Source organism: Rutilus rutilus, assembly GCF_951802725.1.
Source record: "Rutilus rutilus genome assembly, chromosome: 18".
NCBI lineage: Eukaryota > Metazoa > Chordata > Actinopteri > Cypriniformes > Leuciscidae > Rutilus > Rutilus rutilus.
In genome coordinates this window covers 11,597,681-11,617,946 of record NC_140231.1, presented here as the reverse complement: position 1 = coordinate 11,617,946, position 20,266 = coordinate 11,597,681, and the positions used below count along the sequence as shown (strand labels likewise).

The following is a 20,266-nucleotide window of genomic DNA, read 5'->3' as shown; positions in this document are numbered from 1 at the left end:
TACTTCTAATCAGCAATTATGCTGTACACTGATTAAAAACATTGAAATGTTGCAAAAGTTTTCTTAATTTATATAATATAAAATTATAGATTTATATAATATTAATTTTACAACAATGTTAATAATTGTGATGCTGAAAATAAATGACATTTTCAAATGCGTTCAAATAGAAAGTGGTTAATTTAAATTGTATTTAAAATTCGCAATATTACAATTTTACTGTATTTAAAAAAAAAAAATGGTCAGAAACATTAAAACAAATTACAGACCCCAAACTTCTGAATGCTAGTGTTCATTTTTCTTACAATAAAATGATTAATATGAATCTATCTATCTATCTATCTATCTATCTATCTATCTATCTATCTATCTATCTATCTATCTATCTATCTATCTATCTATCTATCTATCTATCTATCTATCTATCTATCTATCTATCTATCTATCTATCTATCTATCTATCTATCTATCTATCTATCTATCTATCTATCTATCTATCTATCATACACATTATTTAAGAAGTCAAAAACAGTAATATTGTCAATTATTTCTGTTCAAAATAGTAGTTTGAAATCATTCATATATATATATATATATATATGATTTCAAACAGTAATAATAATTGACAATATTACTGTTTTTGACTTTAAATAATGAAACCTTTTTCTTAATACATAATACAATTTAATTATAGCATTATAATAAATAATGATAAAGTTCTTAATAAATTGATCAAATAATTATTAATAAAATATGATGTATATTTAAAGCTCAGGTATTTTAAATGTAAAAAAATAAATTCAAACTTGCTATTTCAAAGCAGTAAGAATAATGGACAATATTACTGTTTCTGACTGTATTTTTGAATATAAAATATTTAGTATTTTGTCGATTGTGGTGCTTTGTTTATCCCATTTGAAATCTTGCTGTTCTGTTGACGACTTAACCATGTGTTTGTCAAGGAGAAGGTGGTAGGATTCTTCCTGAAGGTTAACATGGAAAGTACAGGTGAGTTTTCGCAGCACGTGCTGATTCTTCCCACTGGAATATATTAGGATTGTGGAAATCTAGAGGTATGATTTGACAGTTTTTGTGAGTGATAGAAAAGGTCAAAGTGTTTGAACATTATATTTTTGCTTCCAACTTCCGTTTATTTCCTTATTTTTCTGTTTTATGGAAATGCTGATAAAATGGTACTCAGTTATCGTTCAATAAAAATTTATTGCTAGTTTATATAACAGTGACAGAAGCAAGAAGGTGGGATATTAGAAGCTCTGGAAGCCAGTGTCACCTCTGACTTTCCAGTGACATGCTGGAGGTTTATCATCTGAGGAAAAGTGTTTAAGTCTTCGTAAGTCAGTCATTTGTGTATAAAATGTCTAGAAGAGGTTGTCGTTTGTCGTCCACGGAGGTTCTGCTCACAACACTGTTTGTTGTGCTGTTTGTGGTTTGCGTGGGACTAAGTGTCGTGACTTGGCTCGCACTGGACAACAAAGGTATGAGACTATTACCTCCATTTCAGATTAATAATACTGAATACTTACGATGTTCTGTAGTGACCCCTGTTTCATTTGTGTTTTTTTTTTTTTTTTTAGCTACAGATGGTGAAGGAGAGGAAACCGGCTCGGAGTTCACTGGGAGACTTGTCATCTCTAATGGAACGGTCTTCACAGAGGAGCTCCTGAACAAGAACAGTGCACAGTTTAAAGCTCTGGCATATGACACTGAGCAGAAGGTGAATTAGCCATTTATTTCATTGTTATTATTTATGGAAGGTTTAAAAAACAGTTAACATACAAATTACTCAGCCTCATGTCAGTCCAAACCCGTATGACTTCATTCAGATGTTAGGCAGAATAACAGTCTCACCATTTACTGTCCACGCAGTGAAAGTGAGACATTAATTCTGCCTAACATCTGCTTTTCTGTTTCACAGAAGAAAAAGTCATACAGTTTTCAAATGACATGAGTGTGAGTAAATGGTGACAGTATTTTCATTTTTGGGTTTCATACATATTTCATATATATTAGTGCTTGGTTTGTGTTTACACAAAATATGTGTGTACTGTGTATAATTATATATATATATAAAGAAATATTTGCATGTATATACTATATATATATATATATATATTAATACATAATTTATATTATATATAAATATGAATATTTTTTATATTGATAACACATTTTTCTTAAATATATACATGCATGTGTGTGTATTTATATATATATATATATACAAAATAATTATACACAGTACACACACATATATTATGCAAACACAAACTTTTATTTTGGATGCGATTAATCGTTGCTACCATATATATTATTTATATTATTTATATTAGTGCTGGGCAACGATTAATCACATCCAAAATAAAAGTTTGTGTTTACATTATATATATATATATATATATATATATATATATATATATATATATATATATATATATATATATATATATATATATATATATATATATATATAGTTGCATTTTACAACGTACATTTACAAATGTACAAACATTTTTGTACAATGAATGTGAAATTGATATTGTGAAATGTGAAATCACCATACATTTATTTACAAATCATGGTTCATGTGTCGTATTTGTTGTAAAACCTTTAAGACTGATTTTAATGAATTGTTTACAGTAGAAATTGCTTGATAAAGTTAATAAGGGAAATTATCGCTAAAAAATAAAGGGAATGGCAAAAACTCCTGAACTGTAAAACAACTGGATTACATAAATTAGACTTCATTTTTGTCACGAAAATGCCACAATGTAGATATATAGATGTTAATAGTTAATATGTTAAAAAATGAGCTTAATTATGTAAAATATAATTTTAAATGTGTGCATATTTTCATGAGATAGATCATTGTAATGGTTACAAAAAAGCTATATTATGATTTTTTTAACACATCTATGTTATGTCAGTCTAAATGCAAACTTCATGTTCAACAGCTGTAACTAACATTTGTATATAGTGTTCTTACATACCATTTCATTCTTTAAGTTATTGGCTGACAAATATGTTTTATCTCAGTATTTTAGTGTGATAAAGCAGATTTTGTGTTCTCCGTGTATTGCTGCCTGCAGATCAGTGAAGCCTACAGCCTTACTTCCCTTAAGGAGCAGTTCAGAAGTTCGAAGGTCAATCAATTCAGGTGAGACTTTATATATATTAAAGCCCCTAAGCTATAAAGACAGCAATAAAGTCCATAATCTATAATATAATGTGTATGTATTTAGATTCTAGAGATCTCTATGGTGAACGTGATTTCACCAAGTGCAACATGTTCCAGGATCAACATCTACATTATTCCAATCAACCAATCAGATCTGAGGGACAAATTTACAGTTTATGTCAAGTTTAGGCTTAAAACCAGGGTTAGGTGCTTCTACATCAGTGTTATTCGCCTATCATTTCCCTCTGATTGTCTGGAGAAGTTGTGGGTAGGGTTGGGATTGTTGTTCCAGGATCAATAAAATATGTTGATCTAGAAACATGTCTTACATGGCAAAATCACGGTCTAAAGATGGGGTTTGAAATCAGGAATATAAATGTTTCAAAAAATTGACAGCTTTTGAGGTTATGAAATACCTGCAAACATCTTATAGGCTAGTCCTTCTATATAACATGTCCGCCTATTATTCCTAAAATAGATATCCACTTGGTCTAAAATAGTCAGAAATTCTGAATAAAACATTTATCATAGGCATACGGTACTGTACTGATTCAGGATAAGACAAAAACATGGTTTGGAAGATGGATTCATGGTGTACTCGCTTTTTATATACATTTGGTCAGTTTTGAACAAAAAAAAGTTACATGGTGTGTATATAAAAATATGTAATATATCCCTTTAAGGATATATTCTCTAAAAATGTCTTATTTTATATAGTTGTGCTTCTCAAGTAGTGTCAGTGTCTGTCACCAGTTTAATGTCTGTTTTTTTTCCTGTTGTTCTCAGCGAAGGCAGTGTGGTCGTGCACTTTGACGTCCTCTTCCGAGGTGTTGTAGATTCTGAGACGGTGCAGAAGCAGTTAGTAGATGGTTTACAGCGGGGTGAAGGTGGAAATGATGGACTCGTAATTGACATCAGCAGTGTGCAGGTCTCAGGTAATATCATCAATAACAAGACATATCTACAGTTTCATAGTCATCTGAAGATCTCCATCTGACCATATATTCTTAATTTAATTAGTTCAATAGGCAATTCGTTTGAACTGTTGTTCAGTTGATTGTTTAACAGTTCAGTTGATTGTATAAAATTTCTAATATATACCCTCAGATAAATCAACTTCAACCCAGAGACCATCTACAACAAAACTAGGTGGGTTATGTTGTATATTTATGTGTTATTATTGCAGTGTGTGCTGTGAGGTCATCATGACATGGTAACAGTGACAGACGTCAATTCTGGTTGTAATAATTGTATTTAATTCATGTTATGAAAAGCTAAAAAAAAATGTGTATGTAAAATGTAATATAAAGTGATATTTTTTTTATCAACACCACTATGTTTGGTTAAAATACATTTGTATGAATGTATAAGGGAACGTGGGAATCTTTACATTTTTATTGTTAATCACCTTTGTGCCATTTTAAATGAATTTTACAGAATTCAAATGTGTCAAATTCCATGTAATCTCTTAATTATTTTGAGCTTATTAAAGCTGCATGCATAAAAAATTATGGAAGCTTGTTTCCTCCATTGAATAATAATAAAAAAAAAGGTAATTGCGGCTTTTCATCTCACAATTCTGACTTTTCTTTTTGCAATTGTTAGATATAAGCTAGCAATTGCGAGTTATATCCTCAGAATTAGACTTTATAACTTGCAATTGCGAGTTCATATCTCACAATTCTGAGAAAGAATAGTGAGATATAAACTGGCAATTGCAACAAATAAAGTCATTCACAATTCTGACTATTTCTCGCAATCGCGAGTTTATATCCCACAATTTTGCCATGATAATTTGCAATTGCGGGTTTATAACAAGGGTTTATAAATTTTTTTTATTCCATGGCGAAACATGTTACACAAAGTATTTCATGTAGTGTATTCTGTTCAAAAGTTTGTGGTCAGTAATATTTCTTTAATGAAATTTAATAAAATACTTTTATTTAGCATTAAATTGATCAAAAGTGACAGTAAGAATCCCAGAATTTTTTTTTATCATGGATTGCTCAAAATGATCAACATTAATGTTTCTTGAGCACCAAATCAGCAAATTAGAATGATTTCTGAAGGGTCATGTGACACTGAAGACTGGAGTAATGATGCTGAAAATCATTCATCATAGGAATAAATTACATTTGAAAAATGCATTAAAACAGAAAATAGTTATTTTTTAATGTTATTCATAGTGCATATTTGTGAAAGATAACAGATTTTCTGTTGATTTTCTAACATATCGTCTGTCAGTCACTCCAGCGAATTGTCCAGATGGACAGAAGGCATGTGCTGATGATTCATCATGTATTTCTCAAACTGACTTCTGTGATGGAATACAAAACTGTTCTGATGGCTCAGATGAGAATCAGAGTGTCTGTGGTATGTATTTATAACCCTTTTAATATTATATGTTTTATTTAAAATATTAGTATTTACTTTGAAAATATAGTGCATATCTGGGCTTGACATTAACGTTTTTGCTCACCAGCCGCTGTGGCTAGTGGTTTTCCAAAGTTACTTGTCACTCAGCATTTTCACTGGCCACAATTTTGACATCGATACTAGGGCTGGGTATCGGCAAGGGGCTCACAATTCGATACATATCGCGATACATGTGTCACGATACGATATCACGATATATTGCGATACGATACATATTGCGATATATTGCAATACTTAAAAAAAAAAAAGTACAAAATAATAGAGTTGAACATACAACTTGCTTTGTGGTATGTGCATCACATTATATTGATAACTCATCAGAAAAATAAAAACGTCCATTCCAGTTTATTAGCAAAGCTATTTGCATATTGTGTCACTGAACACTTTTAACTAAAAATAAAGATCCCACAAAATTTATAAAACTGAAATTTCTTCTGTGGAAAATAAAAGTTATTTTGATGAATGTGTATTCAAACAGTTGCAGTCCCCTGTGACTTCCATAGAATATATTTTCATACTATGGAAGTCAATGGGGAACAGCAACTGTCTGGTTAGCCACATTCTTCAAAATATCTTCTTTTGTGTTTAGCACAAGAAAATAACTTAATATAGGTTTGGAAAAAACATTAGAGAGTACTAAATAACAGAACTTTCATTTTTGGTTGAACTATCCCTTTAAGGACAAGCGGCAGCATGTTTACTATTAGGTTACTGTCACTTTAAGACCGGCACGCGACGCATCTAATATACACGCATATGACGCACACCCAATTTCCTCTCAAACATTTGCTTTCACTTAAAGGTGCTCTAAGCGATGTCATGTGTTTTTTACAAACTGTTCCAGCCAATAACCGGCAATAAAAATTTGGGGTGTGGTTTGGGGGGTTAGTGCGTGGATGAGGGGGAGGGAGGGTCTAGCTAGCCTCCGTTTTGTTTGACAATACTTTAAAACGTCAGCAAGAAGTGACGTCACCCAACATCACTTAGAGCACCTTTAAGACATAACCAACTGTGTTTTTGTAAACCTTGTGAGTACATATTTAACAATATTAGCGCAGTATTTAACATGTGATGTGAATGTACGTCACATTGAGGCGGAGGCGCCAGAACTGCAACTGATAGAATGCACTGTAACACGATACTACGATATTTCTTCAAAAGCAGATCGTGGAGACATTTTAATCGTCCATGATCAAAAATCTTGATATCGCACACCACTAAACCAAAGTGCACACACACGTCGGCTCTGCAAGTACAACTGTTCTCTTTATAGACATTTTAGACCCGTTAAAAAAAATAAAATTCTTAACGTTTTCTCAACTAGTTTTCTCAACTCCGTGCAAAAATTATCATTTTATATATATACATATATATATATATATATTTTTTTTTTTTTTTTTTTGCACAGCCCTAATCGATACCAAGAGGAAAAACTGCCATATAGATATTTTTAATATTATCTCATAATTTGGCAGCAGGTTTATTAGGCTGCTGTCACTTTAAGACCTGACGCACAGATCCATTATACTGATACACATGCGTTTTTCTTTCTCAACTGTTTACGTTCAATTAAAACATAACTTAGTGCTTACGTGAATACTCACCAAGACCGACATTTTGATATTACTTTGTGTGTATTTGACTGTTTAAGCGCAATAAGCAGCGAAAAATAACTCAATTTAGTACTGAGAGGAGGCTTTATGTGCGTGCACTTTGGGTGTGAGCACAAAATCTGCAGGAATGAGTACAATTATGCGCAATACACGAAATCCCACACCGCAATTCAAACCCTGTAACAGAAACAATATTCATCCGGAGCAAATGAAAGGAGTGAGTGAGGGGAGGCGGGTTTGTGTGTAACTCGCTGTCGGAGAGAAGAGAGATGAGAAAGCGCAGCTGGTATCGTGTATCTGTTCTACGGAAAATGAGTATTGGAAGGGTTGCAGATATTTCAGTATCGATATGTATCGGAAAATCTATATTTTTGATTTAGTTTTGTTTATTATTTCAGATGCCTTTTTTAAAAGACTACAGTTGAAAAAAGGTATATATTATGTAATAAAATTCAACCCGCTAAAGTGGCTAGTAGGCCTGACTGCTTTACACGCCACTGCGGAAATCCACACGCATTTGGCGGGTTGGCGGGTGTTAATGTCAAGCCCTATATGCACTTATTGCGATAGATTCAGTATTGTGTGTCTTTCATACTCCACAGCAACAACGTGTGATGGCCAGTTTCTCCTGCTTGGTTCGACTGGATCCTTCCACTCTAAAAACTTCCCAGAGGTCTATGACAGTCCCACCGCCTGCCGCTGGATTATACGGTAATACAATAATCAGATACATCTAGACATACTTTGAGATTTCACCAACTCATACAGTCTTTTATTTCACCCACAGAGTGACTGAGGGCATGGCCATAAAAATAGTCTTTCACACTTTCCAGACGGAACAAGATATTGACGTTCTGGAGCTATATGAGGGCACCGGCCCTATGAAAACATTGACATGTGAGTTTCGACAAACAGTGTTACGTTAAGATTTCGGACTTCTTAAGTAGTGTCTTGACATCAGATTGTGTCTTTCAGACTCTCTCTCAGGAACGTCACCAGGGGACATCTGGCTATTATCTCATGAAGCCACTGTTGAATTTAACGCAGACTACATCAATAACTTTCAAGGCTTCAATGCTACTTACACGGCAGAGAACATCAGTGAGGTCTCAAGTGGGTATTGATTTCCCGAAAATACCATAAATGCCATTGAATCAATGTTATTTGAACATTTATGGAACGTTCGACATAATAATGGTGTGGAAATACCTTATTCAGAGGCATATAAAGTAGTGTTGCCACGATACTGGAATTTCCAACTTCGATACGATACCTTGAAAAATACTGATATTCGATACCACTGCCATATATACCGCCATACAGATAATTTATTATCTCATACTTTTTTGATAATTTGGGTAATTTTGTTGCAATAGCTTACACTCAGCACAGGGAGGCTTTATTTGAACTGCTTGAACTACATAAGTAAAGAATCAGTAATAAAATAAGAACAAATAAATAAATTGCAAACGATAGCACAAATATACAATAACATAAAGAGACCAATGAAGTAAACATGGCTTTAAGTTTTTCAGGTGGGTCTAACAGTAGTATTCAGGTAAGAAATACTGCTGAAATTAAAGTAATCAAATGTAAAAAGTTAAATGCAGATTAATGTTTAATTAAAGTTGCAAAAGTTACTCAGTAAAGTATGGAAGCTTGTTTCCGCCACAGAATAAAACATTTTCAGAGATAATTTCGACTTTTTATCTCACAATTGCGAATTTACATCTCGCAATTCTGACTTTATTTCTCAGAATTTTGAGATATAAAGTCAGAATTGCGTGAAATAAAGTCGCAATTGCGTGTTATAAAGTCAGAATTGCGAGATATGAAGTCAGAATTGCGTGAAGTAAAGTCGCAATTGCGTCTTATAAAGTCAGAATTGCGAGATATAAAGTCAGAATTGCGTGAAATAAAGTCGCAATTGCGTGTTATAAAGTCAGAATTGCGAGATATAAAGTCAGAATTGCGTGAAGTAAAGTCGCAATTGCGTCTTATAAAGTCAGAATTGCGAGATATAAAGTCAGAATTGCGTGAAATAAAGTCGCAATTGCGTGTTATAAAGTCAGAATTGTGAGAGAAACTATTCTGAGGTAAAAAAAAGAAAAAAAGTCCGTCTTTTTTTTTTTTTTCTTAGAATTGGACTTTATATCTCACAATTGTGAGTTTATATCTCACAATTCTGAGAAAATATGTCAGAATTGCGAGATATAAACTCGCAATTGCGTGTTATAAAGTCAGAATTGCGTGATATAAAGTCGCAATTGCGAGAAAAAAAGTCAGAATTCTGACTTTATAACACGCAATTGCGACTTTATATCTCGCAATTCTGACTTTATAACACGCAATTGTGACTTTATTTCACGTAATTCTGACTTTATATCTCGCAATTCTGACTTTATAACACGCAATTGCGACTTTATATCTCGCAATTCTGACTTTATAACACGCAATTGTGACTTTACTTCACGTAATTCTGACTTTATATCTCGCAATTCTGACTTTATAACACGCAATTGCGACTTTATTTCGCGCAATTCTGACTTTATATCTCGCAATTCTGAGAAATAAAGTCAGAATTGCGAGATGTAAACTCGCAATTGTGAGATAAAAAGTCGCAATTATCATTTACATTTTTTTTCTTTTGTGGCGGAAACAAGCTTCCATAGTAAAGAGCAGAGAGTGATTTTCTCTTTGTCTTTTGTTCTTTGATTAACATGACAGACAGCAGCAGGTTTATTAGGCTGCTGTCACTTTAAGAGCTTATGCACAGATCCAATATACTGTTACACAACATGCAATATATATTTTTTTTTTACTATTTACGTTCCAAAACTGACTGCATTTACATGAATACTCAGAAAGATGGACATTTTGACATAATTTTGTATGTATTTGACTGTTTAAGCACAATAAGCCACGAAAAAGACGTTTTCGCAAGCTGTTTGAGAGCGGCACTATAGATCAGTGGTGCGCGCGCTTTTGGTGTGAGCTCAAAACCTGCAGGAATGACTAAAATTATGCATAATACAAGCACTGTTCAACCGAGACAAGTGAGTAAGAGGATGCGGATGTGTGTCGATTCGCTGTCGGAGAGAAGAGAGAGAGAGAACGCGCAGTTCGGTAGAAAAGGAGTATTGGAACCATTTCAGATATTTCAGTATCAATACATACTGAAATATCGATATTTTTGACAACACATAGAGTGCTGCAGTGATGATGTGTTTTTGTAGTCAGCGTCACCCTGGTTCTCTCGACAAAAACCCCATAGGATTCTTCCATTTGGCTTTTGGATTATTGCAGAAAATAATTTTTTGAAATTTGATTCTTACACATTCTGTTCCTTTAGATAAATTTCCCAAATGAACACTACTGAATTTTAAAGTCTAAATACAATCGGCAGAAGTGAAAGCTAAACGTAGCTAAAACTACACCATTGCATGGCTTCAACATGACCATCGCTAAGCTTCCTAAGTGCAAAAATGCTAACTTTTATTTCAGTTTAAAAAAAAATCATATTCAAGTTTTATTGACCTCTATGGTCTTTGTTAGATGAAGACAAGATAAACTGTTCGTTTGAAGAGGACTTGTGTCTCTGGAGGCAAGAATTTGATGACAATGGCGACTGGATTCGAGCACAAGGCGCTACTTCTCCACCAGACACTGGCCCGAGCTTTGATCACACAATGGGCAACAACCAATCAGGTGCCATTTCATACACTATGCTATGAAATACTATACGTAGAATTTATCTGCTGTTAGCAAATACTTGAAAATGTATGCTGTCTAATGTTTTATTATACTTAGATTTCTGATTGATGATATTTACGATTTTTATCTCATAGGGTACTACATTGTGACCCCTCGGACTCCTGGAAGTTGGGATAAAAAATTCCGTATCTACAGTCTTCCTCTGACTCCTGCAAAGGAATCAATGTGTCTGCAATTCTGGTTAGTTTTTATCATGGGGAACGTTTGGAAACATTCAGCTTATACATGCACGTTTTTCTAAAAATGTGTCTTATAAATGCAAATTAAAATGGGCTAAGATGATGCAATGGTAGAGGTAGTCAAGTATGTTTCCACCTCTTGTGAAAAAAAGGAGTGCGCTCTGTATTGAATGTGCACTTGTAGTGTGCTTCAGATTTTAAAAGTTTATTTTTAAAAACTGTACTTGCAGATATTATAATGTTAATGAAATAAAAGTCCACTTAAGTGTACTTAAATGCCAAATAAAACATTTTCCCTCCTAATGCATAAAAAAAACTGCATACACCTTTTGCATTCCGGGGTCTGTTTGGACCCGGTGGAATGTAAGCTTATAAAAGTCACATTTATTTAAATAGCGCTTTTTACAATACAGCTTTACAGAGATAACAGAAAAAAAAAGAAAACAATCATAACTTAATATTTTTCAACTAAAACCATATTGTATCTAATCAGTAACTTCTCATTAATGAGTGAATGCACAAAAGGTTTGACATTTTGAATGTTACCATGTTTTTTGTTTTTTTACCATGCTATTTATTCCTTTTTATTAATGAATACAATTCTTTGAAATGTAAACTTTTTTTCAAGAAATAAAGCAAAAAACAGTGGTGCAAGAAAATATATTTTAATCAGTATTTATGAGAAATTTTATTTGACTATATCATTAGATTACATTTACAAGTAACATCATAATGAGAATTACCAGTATGAACTCCATTAACTGAAATAGTTCATACTGGTAATTCTCATATTATGATGTTACTTATAAATTGAAATGTATAACTCGTGACTGCTCAAAACTGTTTTCAAACAAAATACATTAATTTTACTTGCATGACATTTTACTTTCATATGAAAAAAATGATGATGATAAACAGCTTGAATCTCCTTTTCATGCTGCAATGGTTTATCAGTAGGTGGCAGCAAAGTGAAATTTTAACTTTTTTCCCCCCAATCCCTCTTTCCTTTTTCAAATTTAGACTATTTGGTCTATGAACTTTTGATCTACAAACACATTAAGACATTCATTTGTTTTTGTCATTTTATTTTAAAAGTGTAACAATTTAGGTGGATTATATCTCTTAATATTTTTTTTGTAAAAAAAATCGGAAAAAAAGTGTATTTTGACAATCTTAATCTTAATCTTACACAATTTATCTTCGTACTAAAACCTTTAGATTAAAAAAAGAATAATTATGTACCTCTTCCATGTCAAAACAGACCCGAATACAATAGAAGTACAAATATTTTTTTTTTAAACCACACTTTCTCCTTAAAACTGCAGTGAATCAAAAACGCAGTCTGAAATCGCTGATGTTTCTGACGTCACAAACTACCTTGTAACCAATCAGATCGACATGTGATCATCAACCAGTGGATCTCTAAGCTGGTGTGAGTGAGTGGAGGCGGGGATCATTTGCATATTCATTGAACCGCGTATATTAAATGAGGCAAGGGTGTAGAGTTACATTCAAGCTATTTTAAGGCATAAAGAAAAACATTTTCAAGGAAAATAAAACATTTAAATGTCATTTTGGTGATCAAAGATGAGTTTTAAGGGATGCAATCATAGACTACAGGGGGACTTTAAATACACGACATGCAAGTTTCGATAGAAATTACATTAAGTATATTCTTATAAAGTATATTATTTCATACTTAAAAGTATGCTGAGGTGTACTTCTTTTTCACAAGGGATTGATCTCCCCTGTAAGCATTTGATGAATGTACCTGTGCTCTTTGAGGTATCATATGTTCGGGGAGGAGGTGTGGCGTCTGACGGTCACAACAGAGGAACGCTCATCCGGCACGGTCCTCTTCCAGAAAGAAGGGAACTATGGTGACAACTGGAACTACGCTCAAGCCACACTAAACATCACTGCAGATGCTGTGGTGAGTTCATGTACAAATCAACTTAGTTCGTAACATTAAACGGTTAAAAAGTCATTAAATACATTTGCCTGTTTCTTGTCTGTCTCAGGTGGTATTTGAAGCGCAGAAGAGGGTGGGATTTCTGAATGATATCGCCCTGGATGACATCAGCATAGTGCCTGGTTCCTGTGGACAGGCCCCCCCTGACCCAACCCCTGTCCCACCGCCAACCACCCCCCCTCCCATACCAGGTAAGGCAAGATGTCACAATGATGTCAGTTTGTTATCATGCAAATGCTATGTTTATTAGCACAAAATTGTAAAGGAGTTACATTTATGTAATTCAATTCTAATAGTGGATTGTGGGGGACCCTTTGATCTGTATGAGTCAAACTCAACATTCAGTTCTCCAAACTACCCCAATGGCTATGGACACAACGCTTTGTGTAAGTACAACTGTAGATAGATTAATTTAACTTTCAGCCATGATCATAAAGAATGCATAATAATTCATGGAAGATTCTAATAGAAAAAATTGACAATTACACCCCTACCTTGTTTAATTTGTAATGTTTTGAGTATTATGGTTTATCTTGGTTAGGTATGTGGACTTTACATGCTAAGGAAGGACAGAATATACAATTGCATTTTCAAGACGTTGCTTTAGAGATGGATTATGACATTTTGGAAATTCGGGATGGAGTGGAGCCGTATTCAGAGTTGCTAGGTAATTTTGTTAGGAAGACATGAATCTTAAAAAAAAATAAAAATAATAATTTATATATATATTATTTATTTTATTTATATATATATATATATATATATATATAATATATATATATAATATATTAATTATTTTATTTTATTTTATTTTATAAAATTTATTTTTTATTTATTTTTATTATTATATATATATATATATATATATATATATAGGAAAATATATACTACTTTTCAAAAGTTTGGGATCGGTAAGATTTTTTTAATGTTTTTAAAGGAGTCTCATATATTTAAAATGTAAAAATATTTGATCAATCATTTAATCGGTTTTCTGTTTTAACATATTTTTAAATATAATTTATTCATGTGGTCAAAGCTGAATTTTCAGCATCATTACTCCAGTCTTCAGTGTCACATGATCCTTCAGAAATCATTCTAATATTAATTGCTGCTTAGAAAACATTTCTTACTATTTTCAATCCTGAAAACAGTTGTGCTGCTTAATATTTTTGTGGAAACCATGATAAATATTTTCTTCAATGAATAGAAAGTTAAAAAAAAGTCTTTACTGACACTTTTGATCAGCTGAATGCATCCTTGCTGAATTAAACTATATATATTTAAAAAAATAAAAACAATCTTGCCGACACCAAACTTTTGATATGTATATTTTGATAATTGTAATATTTAATTGACCATTTATACGAAAGTCAGAAAATATGCCATAATAATCAATCAATATTTAACATAACATTACTTTTGCATTATGTTAATGTTTATTTGCACAATATGCAAATTAAATCAATGGATCTATATGTAGTAATGTGTGTTTCGTCACTGAAGGTGTCCTAACCGGTGATCGTTCCTTCCCGGATCTCTTTTCCACAACCTCTCGGGTGACCATCATGCTTTCCACAGACGACTCTGGGAATGACAGAGGCTTTCTAGCCAACTTTACCACAGGCCTTAACCTTGGCCAACCAGGTTAGTTGTCTTCTTTGTACAGTATGCGAATGGTAAAATAACATGGAGATGGCCTAAGAAACTGCAAAAACTCTTATGAATATGCAGATCCCTGTCCCACTGGACAGTTTCAATGCGGCACAGGAGTGTGTGTGTCCAATGCCAGTGTGTGTGACGGTGTAGAGAACTGCTCTGATGGCTCCGATGAAGGCGACTGTGGTAAATCGACAAGTCAAACTACAACAAAACCTCACAAATCAAATCACGCTGTTCATGCTGCTGATCACAGGCTGTTGTATTTTAGTGCATTTAATAAAAGCTAATGTCACTGGAACTGAACGACTGAGACTTCAGGTCCAGAATGATCTTTACACGGTATGTGCTGAAGACTGGACCTCTCAGCTATCTGACTTCTTCTGCCGCTACTTGGGCTACAGGTAAACACTTAACCGTCGAATATATTAAGCATATTATAATATTAACCATGTGAAGACAGACATATGAAAGAAAATGTCAGAAAAATCAAATTTGTGAAACCTTGAGTAATAAAAAAAAATTGCATATGTTTGTCGAGTATCATATTTGATACATCAGGCTTTTATGCCTCATATAGTATGATATAGGAGAATAAGGAACTTATTCTCGAGTATGAAAAAACAGCTAAATTTTATTCAGATGGCCAAACTGACCAAAAATATGCAATTTTGTGCAGTGGCTAATGTTTATATGGCCATAAAGTAAGATGAAATTCTAATGTAAATCAATGAGATCAGCATAGCAGGCTACATAAAATAAATCTAAAAATCAGTTAATCTCCCAATAATGTCTTACTAAGATCATATTTAAATTATCGCATCCAAAATAAAAGTTTGTGTTTACATAATACATGTGTGTGTACTGTGTATAATTATTTTGTATATATAAATACACACACACATGCATGTATATTTAAGAAATATGTGCATGCATATACTGTATATATATTTATACATAATTTATATTATATATAAATATTTTATATAAAAATAAAAATAAATTCTTAAATATATACATGCATGTGTGTGTATTTATATATAGAAAATAATTATACACAGTACACACACATATATTATGTAAACACAAACTTTTATTTTGGATGCGATAATTTAAATGCTTAGTTTTATGATCAAAAGCTCTGTAGTTTTTATTGTGGGGGCAAAACATATAATGCTGTGCAATGGTGATCGAGAAATTATCAAATAAACTCTCCTCAGAAGCCTGATACATCAGATTTTTCTAAAGAAAAAAGATGGATAATCGAGTAAACATAAGTTGCTTCAGTCCAGTAAGTGTTTAACTTGGAATATTACTAGCAATATAAAGGTTATTCTTGTTTCCTTTATAAAAATCAGTAAAGATTTCCCAGCAAAAAGACACGTGTACCACAACCTAAAGGTGGACATTTTTTAATTATATATGATAAAACGGTATAAACTATAAATCATAGGATAGAAGGCATGTGGAAGATTGTGTACAACAGCAAAGTTTCTTTAATATCTTAGAAATTTGTGTATCAAATATGGATTTATAGGGTTAAGCATAAAATAGTTTATCAAATAATAACAGTATTATATGTTTGTTGATGTGCCTAGATCAGGAGATGCCTCATTCTCCATCACTATGGATGGAGATAGTCCGTTTACTACTGTAAGTGTGAATGCTAATGGCTCACTGGATCTGAAACCCAGGTAATCGATAAAAATCGATTAAAAGTTTTCTGAGCCCTTTTATTGGCCCATAAAATCTAATTTCAAATTCTTTTGTGTCTTTTTAAAGTGACGTATGTCTCAGTGAGAAGATCGTGTCTCTGCATTGTAACAATCAACGTAAGTTTGAAACCCGCAGCTTGTACAGTTTCATTCGCTCTTATGCTAATCAATACAAATTCAACATCTCTTGTTGTGTACTCTGCGTCTTAGCATGTGGCGTTCGTAAAGTACCTTCAAAAAGTGAGACCAATGTGGAAATGGACAGAGACCAATCAGGCAGAGTTGTGGGAGGACAGGATTCCCAGGAAGGGTCGTGGCCTTGGATAGTGTCTCTGAGCTGGCTCGGCCGCCATGTTTGCGGGGCCAGTTTGATTGACAGGGAATGGTTGATAACAGCGGCACACTGTGTTCATGGGTAAGCGCTGCTCAGCATTCATGGCTGTAGTTGTAGCTGTAAGCTCATGCACTGAGAGACTAAATTATTTTTTGATCCCGTAGAAAAAATGTTCACCTGTCAAACTGGGCAGCTGTGTTGGGTCTTCACTCTCAGTTTGGGACGGATAACCCTAACAAACAAGTCCATTTAATAGATCGGATTATCATGCACAAGCGCTATAACAGGATAACAAAGGAGTCTGACTTTGCCCTAATGCACTTACAGACACCTGTCAACTACACAGGTACGTAGACACAACGCTTTGTTTTTCTACAAATGTTGGGTTTTACTGGGTTGGGTTTTACTCTGAAGAGATTTATAGCTACAAAAGATTTCTATTCAAAGAAATATTGTTCTTTTAAATTTGGATTTTTCAAAGACTCCTGAAAGATATTATCACAGTTTCCACAAAAATTTGAAGCAGCAATAATAATAATAAGAAACGTTTCTTGAGCATCAAATCAGCATATTAGAATGATTTCTGAAGGATCATGTGACGCTGAAGACTGGAGTAATGATGCTGAAAATTCAGCTTTGACATCACAGGAATAAATTACATTTTAAAATATGTTAAAATAGAAGATATTATTTTAAATTGTAATACTATTTCACAATATTACTGTTTTGTCTATATTTGATCAAATAAAAGCAGCCTTGGTGAGATTAAGAGACTTCTTTCAAAAACATAAACCCCAAACTTTTGAACGGTAGTGTACATATAGGCTCATTTCGTCATCTATGATTTATTAATTTTGCATTAGAAATTGTGTGATAATCAGTGTTGGGGAAAGTAATGCGTTACAATATTGCATTACTCCCTTAAAAAGTAACTAATTGTGTTACTTGGTTACTTTTTTCGAAAAGTAATGCATTTACGTTACTTTTGCGTTACTTGTAGTAGATTCACGTGTGTACAGTAGAGGAACAGCTCAAACAAACCTTTCAGGTGCTGTTATTCTGGATAACACAAGAATAGGATGAAGGAGAAGAAAGTTTAACACTTTACCAATTAAAATAAATCTATAATAATTTTTTCTTATGGTTTAACTGAGTCATCGAAGGTCAGAAGCAAGTACATTGGTCAATAAAGTGAGATTAAATGCATAAAAAAATTATGTTTTTTTCTTATTGGAGGTTTGCATATTCTGATTCTGCATTTCACTGATTTTATTTATTTTTATGAAATATTGAATCTATTTTTGTGTGCAAGTGAGATGAGTAAATGCACACTCACATTTAGTCTAGAACCATCATGTTTACACACACACACACACACACACACACACACACACACACACACACACACACACACACACACACACACACACACAAACAACGCATCAGCACTTTGATTTGTCTCAACATGAGGACAGGAGAGCTGTCAGTCAATAAATGGGAAGACAAAGTAACTTGCATTACTTATTTGAAAAAGTAACTAAGATATTTTGTTGTAAATTTTAAAAGTAATGCGTTACTTGTTACTTGAACAAGTAATCTGATTACGTAACTCAAGTTACTTGTAATGAGTTACCCACAACACTGCTGATAATTGGATGGTCATATATATGATCTCAACTTGGTGGCCATAATGAGGGGGAACATGTTTGTCAGAAATATATTGTTAAAGTTTTATTTCACCCAAAAATCAAAAGGAAAAAAATTATAAATGACATTTTGCTAAATAAAAACATAAATAAAATGTAGTTTTTTTTTTTTACCTACATTTTGAACACTTTTTTTCATTGGCTTTTGCAGTTGTTAGCTGCACCACTACTTACAGAGATATATATCAGAACAATGTAAAATGATTTGTACATATTTTGTTGTCAGATTTGCCAAGGATTAAAAAGATTTTTCTTCCAGATTACATTCAGCCCATCTGCCTCCCGGATCCTGGAGCACAGATTGAAGAAGGGAGAAAGTGTTTTATTGCTGGTTGGGGATTGCTGTCTGAAAATGGTCAGATATACACATTTGTGCATTCTATTCCAGGTTTTTTATATTTGAGTAAATAATCTTTTGGATGGTCGCGTATAAGCTGTTTGTTTTTGATCTCCAGGCAACGTAGCTAATGTGTTACAGGAAGCTGTTGTGCCCCTTTTAAGCAACACACAGTGTCAGGAATGGCTGCCTGAGTACAACATTACAGACCGCATGCTGTGTGCTGGGTATGCCGAGGGTGGGGTGGACTCCTGTAAGGTGTGTACATTTTTAATTTGTATATAGTATACGTTTTCATATTTTTTAATTTTATTTTTTATTTAATTAGATCAAGAATAGTGAACAGATAGTTTTTCACATGCCATTTCACATCGCATTTTTTTCTCAGTTGCGAGTTTGCTGTGAGAAATAAAGTCAGAATTGTGAAATATATAAAGTCAGATTTATATATACTATACATAGAATGTCCTTTTTTAGTTCAAAGTCAAATATAGTACCTACTTTTGGAGGCAGCGAATCCTCCATACATATTTATGCATATATATTTTTTTTTAATGTATTGGCATACTTTGTGGGCTCTTGACAGGGGGATTCTGGAGGTCCGCTGATGTGTGAAGAGGCTGGCCATTGGGTTCTTGTGGGGGCGACATCTTTTGGTATCGGCTGTGGACAACCCCAGCGGCCTGGAGCTTATGCTCGCGTCAGTCAGTTTGTTGACTGGGTAGTAGAGAACCGACGGCTCTATTCAGACTGGAAGGGGTTATAATAATTGATGTTATACGAAGGAGTTATACGCATTGATGTTATGGATTAAATTGTTTGTTTTCTTGATTTCCATGAGCTTCTGGACATTGTAATCACCATCTAGTGATTTGTGCACTTATTGTCATTGCTAAATTTTTTTACATGTGAATAATGGAGGAAAATGTATTTGCTAGTAACCAGTCAGTAATATTCAGCCTACCCAAATGTGATATTATAAACCGTTTTGAAATATAAATAACAACTGAAATATTAATTCGGGATTAAATTGTGTTTTGAAGTTTAATTATTTACTGAAATATTTTTAATGTATTTTGCTACAGTTGTTTTACAGTGTATCATAAATAAAGACTTTATTTCTTGTAATGTTTTGTAATGGTTTTTAATTTTGTGATAGCTCTGAGTGAAATGACCTTGATAATCAATGAAGAAAGACAGATGAAGCAGCACATTTCGAACTTTATTCACCTAATAAGTCAATTTTCACATAAAAAAGATAAAATGTAATTACAAAGTAGGACAAGTATTTTTTTTTTTCATTCCATGATTCTGCATTCCGCACTATTAATATGTACTGCATTACATT

At 33.1% G+C, this 20,266-nt stretch overlaps 1 protein-coding gene across 1 annotated transcript; it reads left to right on the top strand.

The window, feature by feature from the left end:
• The first annotated feature begins 1,369 nt into the window (after positions 1-1,369).
• tmprss15 (transmembrane serine protease 15) lies at positions 1,370-20,043 on the top strand. The gene is made up of 24 exons (XM_084386566.1): positions 1,370-1,735; positions 3,108-3,175; positions 3,983-4,131; positions 4,304-4,345; positions 5,441-5,569; positions 7,848-7,956; positions 8,033-8,142; positions 8,221-8,358; positions 10,801-10,953; positions 11,094-11,199; positions 12,984-13,131; positions 13,220-13,361; positions 13,467-13,556; positions 13,712-13,837; positions 14,674-14,814; positions 14,902-15,012; positions 15,098-15,230; positions 16,425-16,520; positions 16,609-16,658; positions 16,752-16,956; positions 17,040-17,221; positions 18,841-18,936; positions 19,037-19,176; positions 19,505-20,043. The coding sequence occupies exons 1-24, from the start codon at positions 1,376-1,378 to the stop codon at positions 19,682-19,684; spliced, it is 3,204 nt and encodes a 1,067-aa protein (XP_084242692.1). The 5' UTR covers positions 1,370-1,375; the 3' UTR covers positions 19,685-20,043.
• Positions 20,044-20,266: the final 223 nt, after the last annotated feature.